The 10,070-nt window shown below is 44.6% G+C and overlaps 1 protein-coding gene across 1 annotated transcript in view; it reads right to left on the bottom strand.

Moving 5' to 3' along the window:
• Akap14 (A-kinase anchoring protein 14) overlaps positions 1 to 10,070 on the bottom strand; it is a 19,191-nt gene that overhangs the window by 4,084 nt on the left and 5,037 nt on the right. Inside the window, exons 2-5 of the mRNA XM_021188193.1 lie at positions 9,430 to 10,065; positions 9,054 to 9,174; positions 8,871 to 8,962; positions 3,020 to 3,199 (exon numbers count right to left, since the gene is read on the bottom strand). Coding sequence (XP_021043852.1) covers positions 3,020 to 3,199; positions 8,871 to 8,962; positions 9,054 to 9,174; positions 9,430 to 10,065 — 1,029 coding nt within the window. The remainder of the gene's footprint in view (positions 1 to 3,019; positions 3,200 to 8,870; positions 8,963 to 9,053; positions 9,175 to 9,429; positions 10,066 to 10,070) is intronic.

Below are 10,070 nucleotides of genomic sequence, written 5' to 3' on the forward strand. Positions count from 1 at the left end.
GTTTAGTGGCCGATGATGGGATGGATCCCCAGATGGGGTAGTCTCTGGATAGTCCATCCTTTCATCTTAGCTCTAAATTTTGTCTCTGTACCTATATCCTGTCATGGGTATTTTGTTCCTTATTCTAAGGAGGAATGAAGTATCCACACAATGGTCTTCCTTCTTGGTTTTCCTGTGTTTTGCAAAATGTATCTTGAGTATTCTAAGTTTCTGGGCTAATATCCGCTTATCAGTGAGAACAAGCACATTTTTAAGGCAGAATAAATAGGTAATAATATTGCAGTGGTCCCTATTATCTATCTATCTATCTATCTATCTATCTATCTATCTATCTATCTATCTATCTATCTATCTATCTATCCATCTATTTATTATTTATTTATTTATTTATATTTATTCACTTTATTTATTTATTTATTTAAAGACAGAGTTTCTCTGTTTAGCCCTGGCTGTCCTGGAATTCACTAAGTAGGTCAGGCAGGCCTTGAACTCACAGAGACCACCTAACTCTGCCCCAAGTGCTAGGATTACAGGTGTGTGTCACCACTGTTTGATACCCCCACCTATTTTCACCTTCAAAATTGAGCTTGGGATTTTGAGCAAGAGCCTTTTCCTTAGGTCCTCATCTCATGATGTCTAGTCCTGCTTAACTTCACCAGTCTCACCACCTGGCCTCCCTCACTGACGGAGGGAATCCCATACATATTAGATATATCTATAGCGCATAGGCCCTTGCTACTTAGATATAAGTCTCTAAGTGTGTGCTGCCAGAATTACCTAGGGGTTTTATTAAGACTGTATTGTCTTACCGGGCAGTGGTGGCGCACACCTTCAATCCCAGCACTTGGGAGGCAGAGGCAGGTAGATTTCTGAGTTCGAGGCTGGCCTGGTCTACAGAGTGAATTCTAGGACAGCCAGGGCTATTGTGTCAAAAAACAAGACAAAACAAAACAAAAAAATGTATTGTCTCAGACAGGCAGTAGTAGCACATACCTTTAATCCCAGCACTCAGGAGGCAAAGGCAGGCAGATATCTAGAGGGCAGCCTGGACTGCAGAGTGACTTCCAGGATGACCAGAGCTACACAGGGAAACCCTGTCTCAAACAAACAAAACCCCAAAATAACAACACAAACAATGTATCATCTCTAGCCGTACCCACACTTGCTGAATCAGGGGGTTCATTTAACAAGATCATCAAATACTTTTCATGTTCTTCAAAGTTCCAGGCCACTTTGGGGCTATTTGAAACAAAGGAGTAGGAGTAGAGGCTGGAGAGATGGAGCACCCGTTAGAAGTGCTCCTCCAGAGGACCTGAGTTCCTAGTACCTGTAGCAGGCAGCTTGCAGCTGCATGTACCTCCAGGTTCAGAGGATGTGAACCCTTTTTAGCCTGTGTGTGTGGCAGCTGCACTTATATGCACACACACACACACACACACACACACACACATACAAATAATAACAATAAGTCTTTAAACACAGTGAAAAGGCTCTGGCTGACATGTGAGCAAGAATAGAAGGAGAGAGACAGTTAAGCTATTGAAACAATCAGAGGGTTGGGGGAGACCCTGTATATAGTCTCCTAATGGGATGGATGGGAGAGAAAGCAGAGTCAAGGAAGATGCCACAGGTTCAGCCATCAACTCAGACAAAAGACGTGAAGTGGGTAGGATGTGGGAGGGAGAGTCAGACATTCAATTCCAGGACTGGGGAGACAGCTCAGTGGTAGAGCACCTGCTTAGCATGTGAAGGTGCTAAGTTCAGCCTCCAGAACCACAGACACAGAATCAGCTTTAACAAGGGTAAGTGAAATTTCCATTGAATAGCAAGATAGGCTAGAGTTACTTTTTTACAAATGGGGTTTTTAGTCCTATTTTATTATTTTATGTGTATAAGTGTTTTGTCTGCATGTATGTTTGTGTACTTCACATGTGCCTGGAACCAAAGTAGGTGTCAGATTCCCTTGGAGTGGAGTTACAGATGGTTGTGAGCTGCCCTGTGGGTGCTGGGAATCTAACCCAGGTCTACTGAGCTAGCTCTGGATTTTATTTTTAAATTGTGTGTGTGTGTGTGTGTTGCTTGTGAATGCCATGGAAGCCAGAAGCCAGAGGCTTTGGACCCTGTGGAGCTGGACTTACAGCCATGTGCCATGGGTACTGGAACCAAAAACAGCCAGAGCAGCTAGTGCCTGTAACTGCTGAACCACTTCTCCAATCCTGCCATTACCTCTTAGGTTCGAGTGATACTCAGCCTTCTGCGTGTTGAGTAAAGTGTGCACTACTGTGCCCAGACTGGGGTTTTATTTGTTTTTGTAATATAGCGCTTGCTGTTGCCTGGGCTAGTCTGTGAATTCTAATGATCCTTCCACTTCAACTTCCTGAGTAAGTGGAACTGTTGGGTGTGCATCTGCTTCCCCAGCTCTGGGTGCTGTTTAAAGTCATAGGACTGGATAAAATAACCAAGGTAATTACAGAGACGAGGACTGGGTGTTGGGACATTCCATCATGAAGGTGTTAGTGTGTGAGGCAGACACACCAGTACACGCTACCAAGGGATGGTGAGGGAGGCACAAGGCATATTGGGAGAGCATGCTCTAGAAACCAGATACAAAGTGTTGTGGAGAACAGAGTGACCATCATGGTGAGTACCACAGCGGGGCCAGTGCGCTGAAGGCAGAGACGTGTCTAGTTGGTTTTGTGTGCTAGAGATACAGCTCACTGGCAAAGTAACTGCCTCACATATGCAAGGCTTTGGGTTCAACCCTCAACCTAACAAACAGCTTGAACTTGTTAGAGCCAGCATGGTGGTGTACAACACTGGCAAGGGTGAAACAAAAGCATCAGGATTTCAGGGCTATCCTTAGCTATCGAGGTAAAGATCAGAACCTGCCTTCATAAAACCTGAAATTTTGCCATGGGGGTCAGGGGGAGGAGGAAGGAATCAAGGATGCCCATATCTGGAAATGTCACCATTACCGAATCTTAAGCAAAGGGACCAGGAAGCAAAAAGAAGAGCTTACGGCAGGTTTGCTCTTGTTGAACTTGATGGTGAATAAGGCATTGGCACTGACTCGTGCCATGGGTCTCACAGCCGTAGGGGCACTCCATCGCACCCGGTAGATATAGTGGAAGGAGTGAATTAAGTCTTTTTTCTCTATAAAATCAGCATAATACACCCAGCGGTTTTGAAACTCCCATGTCTGTTTCAAAGGAAAAAAAAGAGAGGGGGCAGGCAGGGGAGGGGGGAGAGAAAGATTACTGAGAAAGAAAATCAGGCTCAGTTCAACAAAGGTACTACATAATAGGGTTACAAATTCTGAACTCTTGACATTTTTTGTTTTGATTCAAACTAGAACCCACCTCCTCTTATTCCTCCACAGTAGAGGAGAGATGGAATAACTCAGCAATGCAAAACTCACTGGAGATGTGCTTTGGACTGTGGTGGAGTCGGGGGGGGGGGCGGGCAAGGGTTAAGGTATGCATGGACATACGACACTTCTCCACGTCCTCACTTGGGAGGCAAGTGTGTGGCTAAACTGGAGGATAATTCGTGATGGAATAGGGGTTCTGCTTACCTTATTCCAGGACACCTAAGGGATGACTAGAAGGTAATGGGCCCTGTTTCAGCCACCTATAAGGTTGGGCTTCCTTCATTTGTTGTGATATGTGGTTTATAAAACAAGAGCTAAGCTCTGGGGAGATTTCTCAGTGAAGGCACCTGTTATGCAGGACTGACAACTGGAGTCAAATGGCCAGGATCCATGAGAACGGTAGAAGGAAACCCGAACTAACTCCATGAGGTTGTCTTCTGATCTATGTACATGTACACTGTAGTATGTGCACATGTACATGATACCTCTCTACACACACTCATACAATAATAGTGTATAAAAGGAAAATAAGACCAGAAGAGAAATAAGTCAGGCAATTGGGTTATCCAAAAGGGTGGCTCACAACCATCTGTAATGGGATCCAACGACGCCCTCTTCTGGCAGGCAGGTGTATATGCAGCAGAGCGCTCATACATGAATCAAATAAATACATAGAAAATCAAATAAAATAAGCAAATCAAATAGTGGTGGAAGTTGGACAGATCTAAGGAAGAGCAAAAAGGTAACCTTTGACTTCCACCTAGGCATGCACATATATACACGGTCTGCACATACATCCTGTTCATTTGGTCCTTCTGTCCTTCCCAGTTCACAGACATTGCATTCACCTTTGTTCTTGTGTGTCCTTTCCTGCTGTGGTTCACATCTCCCCTCTCATCTCTGATCCTGGTACCACTACTGCATTGTAGCTTTTATTGGTGCTCACCAGACCCTAGGTAGAAGTCTCCAATCTGTACCCCGTTGCCCTTTTCCAGACCACCCTGTAGCCTCTAACCTACCAGCGCAACTCTGGAAGCCTCAGCAGCCCATGGAATGCTAAAGAAAATGACAATGGCTCACTGTGTCATTTAGGATTTTCCACAGTCTAGAGTAAAAAGCAAACGATTTTTTTCCCTTCATGTGTACCCGTGTGTGGTGTATGTTACATGTATATATGCATTTTGTGGGAACATATGTATGCTTGAGGGGGGCTGAATTAAATATCTGGAATCTTCCTCAATCATTCTTCCACCTTATTTTTGAGGTAGGGTCTCACAAGGATTCAATCCCACAGTTTGCCCTGGCCAGCTGGGTCTTGAGTTTCACTGTCTCTGTCTTCTAAAGCTAGAATTACAGGTAGGTATGGCTACCCAGCATTTATGTGGGTTCTGGGTAGCCAAAATTCAGGCCACTTGCCTGTGTATATGCTTTAAACACTGACCCATCTCTCCATCCCATTCCATTCTGGGGGTGGGAAAGCACAGGATATTCTGTAGCCCAGACTGGCCTTGAACTTACTATAGAGTTAAGAATGATTTTAAACTTGTAAATTACCTGCCTCTCCCTCCCAAGAGTTGGTATGACAGGTGTGCTCAACACATCTTGCTTACACAGTGCTGAAGAACAAACTGGAGGCTTTGTATGTGCAAGATAAGCACTCTACCAACTCTGCTACATCCCAGGCCCAAATAAGGTAAGAGCTTTCACCTTTGTGTCCTAGTTTTCTCACCAAACTAGAACTACTCACTGTCCCCCAACATCTACTTGTTCATTATAGATCCAAGGTAGAGTGGCTTTGTTTGTTTTTGAGCTGTGCTGGGATGGGGATGGGATCTCATTATGTTGATAGGCCTACACTGGAAATCCTGGACTTGAGTAACTGTCCTGCTTCAGCCTCCTGAGTGTCTGCAACTATCAGCAATTACAGTGTGCCACACAAGAGCCTGTCACTTCTTCGGATGGTCTAATGACAGAGAGATGAGAAGTGGGAAAAAGGAATTGGTTCCAAGTTTTTCAGGTCCATGTTTAAAAACAGGAAAGCAAATGTCTGGTCTTTTGCCTCAGCTTATTTCAAACTCATATCCAATTGGCCATTTCAGTTAGAAGGGAGAAATGGTGCTCAGTTTGTTGAGATTGGGGACTGTGTCTTCTCCCATCGTCTCTATAATCGTTCCCTTTTTCTGTTTTAAGACAAGGCCTTATTATATATAGCCTAAACTTAACTCCAACTTGCTATGTAGTCAAAGATGAATTTGAATTTCTAACTCTCGACCTCCGAAGTGCTGGGAATAAAGGCATGCCTTGTTTGTGCAGTGTAGGGTAAACCCAGGACTTAGTGCATGTGTGGCAAGCTCTCTACCAACTGAGCTATATTTCCAGACACTTTTTGTTTTGGAAATAGGGTGTCACATAGCTCAGGGTGACCTTGAGCTCCCAATTTTCCTGCCTCTACCACCCAAGTGATGAGAAATAGAGGCATCTGCCTTGTTGCTCAGTGCATTATTTCTTGTCAAGAAGCCTGGCAGTCAACCTTGTACCCAGGTTTCCTCACCTGTCCTCAGTTACTCAGATTTGTTTCCAGTGGGAATGTTTGTCATGAAAAGAGTCTGTAGCATGAGAATAGCTCTTAGAAGCCGGGTATGGTAGTGCAAGCCTTTAATCCCAGCACTTGGGAGGCAGAGGCAGGCGGATTTCTGAGTTCGAGGCCAGCCTGGTCTACAGAGTGAGTTCCAGGACAGCCAGGGCTATACAGAAAAACCCTGTCTCGAAAAACAAGAAAAATAAATAAATAAATAAATAAATAAATAAATAAATAAATGAATGAATAAATAAGGGAATAGCTCTTAGAGAACGTCCCACCAAGCCACTCACTTTTCAGATGAAGACAGTGCAGCCTCAGGCCTGGATGGATAGGCTTCTAGGCAGAAAGCTCAGCATTGTCCACTCTCACCAGATGCCTCTGTTCTTAGAGTTTCTTCCTTTCTGCTTGATTGTACTGTACTTTATCTTCTATGTGAACTAAAGTAAACTCTGGACATTCAGTTCTGCTATTTCTATTTTATGAATGTATGGGCAATGGATTTTTATGTCACTCCAGTGAGTGCATAGTTGCCTTATGTTCTGTATTTTCTTTATCTATAACACACCCTCACATACTCACTGATATGGTACTAGTCTGCCATGGATGGCTTAGCCCTTTCTATATTATTGGACACTCAAAGTCAGCAGGCACCTGAAAGTACATGCACAAAACTGTTAGCCATGGCAGGTGACCTTTAGAGGAATAGAACTGTATTGTGACAGCTGGAGCGGTGGCCCAAGCTTGTCATCCTAGCACATGGGAAGCTGAGTTGAGAAATAGGAATTCAAGTCACCCTCAACTACATAGCAAGTTCAAGGCCAGCCTGCTTCAAAAACCCAAAAGAAAGTAGGTGGGAGAGGGGGATAAAGGGAAAGAAGGAGATGTGAGAGAAAGAGTGAAGAGAGAAGAGAGTGAATAAGCCTATTCATGTGCCCAACAAGGACTTATTGAGCATCTACTATGCTAGAAGCCTAGAGCAAAACTGACCAGAATGCTCTGTTCTCCAGGACCATATGATCTGGTGATGGAAGAATGACAGGGAATAAATCAGTACTCTGCAGTGTCTTAGATAGTGCTCCTGACTGAGACTCCTAAGACAGGAGTGAATGAAGGGGAGAAGGCTCCAAGGTTAGATGATTTGGTGAGGAAAGGCCTCAAAGAGCATGTGGCATTTCATAAAGGCCTAAAGAGAGGTAAAGCATAGATCTCGGGGTAGAGGGAGGGGCAAACACCCAAGTCCTGGTGCTGGGGCACGCCTGGCATCTGGGGAACAGCAAAGAGGCAGCCATGGCAGGGGGAGAAAGGGGAGAGGGCACACGTTCTATGATGGAAACAGCAGGGCACTCAGCATCCCCTTGGGCCTTGCAGGCCTCTGGCAGGGCTCGCTTTGCCATTTATCAAGACAGCTGTCCCTTTGGCAAGAGAAACATTTGGCCCTTCCCCTGGCCCATTCTGCTTCTCATCAGGAGCCCTAAATGCAGTGAGCAGGGGTGTTTGCTCAGCCTGAAAAGAAACTCACACTAGAGCAGGATGTTCAATAGCCACTCACAACTCATTCCCAGGGTGCTCGAGAAGCCCTTCCTACCGGAAACACTGCGTGGCACCTAGTGCTGTACAGAGAGTGGGTGACTCTTCGCTGCTTTCTCCTGGGGCAACCTGACCATGGTGGCCAGGGCCTAGGAAATTGTCCTCGGGACTGTAGGCTCGGGACTTTATTTCACTTTCAACTAATCTCTCTTCAGAGAAAGTATAGTGAGAAGGGATTTCAAGCCATTCTTCTTCATCTAACCACAATGCAAAGCAATCACGGTTATACTGCCCAGAAGCCACCTAAAAGGGTCAGAGCCAGGCACAGATTGCATTGTCTGTGGGAGGATTGATGGGCTTGCATATCATTATTACCATCTGGGCAATATATTCCAAAGTTACAGCAAAAAAATCTATTGATCTCAGGGGTGGCAAAAGTGGGTCAGTCATTGGAAACATGTAAGCATGCTTAGTGCAAGTCTCCAACACTATAGAAAGACATTTGACCCTCCCACAGCCTCTGCTAGCCTAAACATACTAATATTGTTGGAGGAAAGCTGTTTCAGAGAGGCTTCTCTCTCCTGAAGCCAGCAGGCCACCATTGAATACATCAGCACAGACAAAGGCTTTCGTGGAAATAGCAATTTCCTTGGGCAGTGTATGATTAAGATAATGCAAATGCATGGCAGTATGGCTGCAGTTTTCTCTTTCAAAGATTTTCCCACCTTGGGGTTGGAGCGATGGTTCGGTGGTTAAGAATGCTTACTGGCTGGGGAGGTGGTGCACCCTTTTAACCCTAGCATTCAAGAGGCAGGGACAGATGGATCTTTGTGTGTCTGAGGCTAACCTAATCTACATAGCAAATTCCAAGATAGCTTGAGTTACATAGGAGAACTTGTCTCTCAAAAAATTAAAACAGGATGGAGAAATGGCTATCCTGGTTCAATTTCCAGAATCTGCTTGGCAACTCACAGTCACCTGTAACTTTCAGGGCATCTGACATCCTCTTCCAGTCTCCACAGGCACCACATACACACATGATGCACATACACACACACACACACACAGAGAGAGAGAGAGAGAGAGAGAGAGAGACAGACAGACAGACAGACAGACAGACAGAGAGAAATACTCATACATATAGAATAAATACTTTTTTAAAAGAAAAGAATATTACCTTAAGGGTGTATAATGCTTTTAAAAATAAAACAAGTAAGCAAAACTTTCCTATCTTGATTTTGGAATTTACAAGAAAATTATGTTTACTTATTTTAATTGTCTATAATGCTATCCCTTTGGTGTTCATGACCTTAAACTTATGATCAGTGGAGGACCTTTTATATTGTTGCTCACACCCTTGGGTACCAAAATGGAGTGACCAAAGTTACTTACTGAAACGAAATTTTCAATTTGTTTTCGACCTTTTTCTGGTGTGAATTCCCCGTGAGTGAGCCACTTGATGTTCTTGATGGGGTTTCTGGCTTCTGGAAACAAGGCATGAGTTAATTAGTTGCCTGATAGTGTAGTGTTACGGTAATGAGACAACGGTTTGGGTTTTACCATCCTTAAGCCTACCTTCCACAAACTGAACAGCAGCAGTCAGTACGCCTTCTACTATAGTCCGAGCAACTTCATTCGTCCCATCGTCTGTTTTCTCTACGACTACAGGCTTTTTCTCTTTTACGTCTGTCACAATCTTCTCTTTTACGTCTGCCACAATCTTCTCTTTTATGTCTGTCACAATCTTCTCTTTTACGTCTGCCACAATCTTCTTCTCTTTTACGTCTGTCACAATCTTCTCTTTTACATCTGTCACAATCTTCTTCTCTTTTACATCTGTCACAATCTTCTTCTCTTTTACGTCTGTCACAATCTTCTTCTCTTTTACGTCTGTCACAATCTTCTTCTCTTTTACGTCTGTCACAATCTTCTTCTCTTTTACATCTGTCACAATCTTCTTCTCTTTTATGTCTGTCACATGCGCCTTCTCTTTGATCTCCGATCCAACCTTCTTTACTTTTATCGCTGGTGCGAATAACAACGCCTTGGTTTCCTTTAACTCAGGCACATGTAGTGGCACTTCCTTTTTCCCCTTCACCTCTGACACTGGGATCTTCTGTTTTACTTCTGGCACAACTGGTGCAACTGGCACAGCTGGTGCAACTGGCACAACTGGCGCAATGGGCACAGCTGGCGCAACTGGCCCAACTGGTGCAGCAGGCACAACTGGTGCAGCAGGTGCAACAGGTGTAGCAGGTGCAGCATGCACAACTGGCGTAACAGGTGCAGCATGTACAACTGGCGTAACAGGTGCAGCAGGTACAAAATGCTCAACTGGCACAACTGGTGCAGCAGGTACAAAATGCTCAACTGGCACAACTGGTGCAGCAGGTACAAAATGTGCAAGTGACACAACTGGTGCAGCAGGTACAAAATGAGCAACTGGCACAACTGGTGGAGCAGGTACAAAATGCGCAACTGGCACAACTGGTGGAGCAGGTACAAAATGTGCAACTGGCACAACTGGTGGAGCAGGTACAAAATGCGCAACTGGCACAACTGGTGGAGCAGGTACAAAATGCGCAACCTGCT

Source organism: Mus pahari, chromosome X, assembly GCF_900095145.1.
Source record: "Mus pahari chromosome X, PAHARI_EIJ_v1.1, whole genome shotgun sequence".
NCBI lineage: Eukaryota > Metazoa > Chordata > Mammalia > Rodentia > Muridae > Mus > Mus pahari.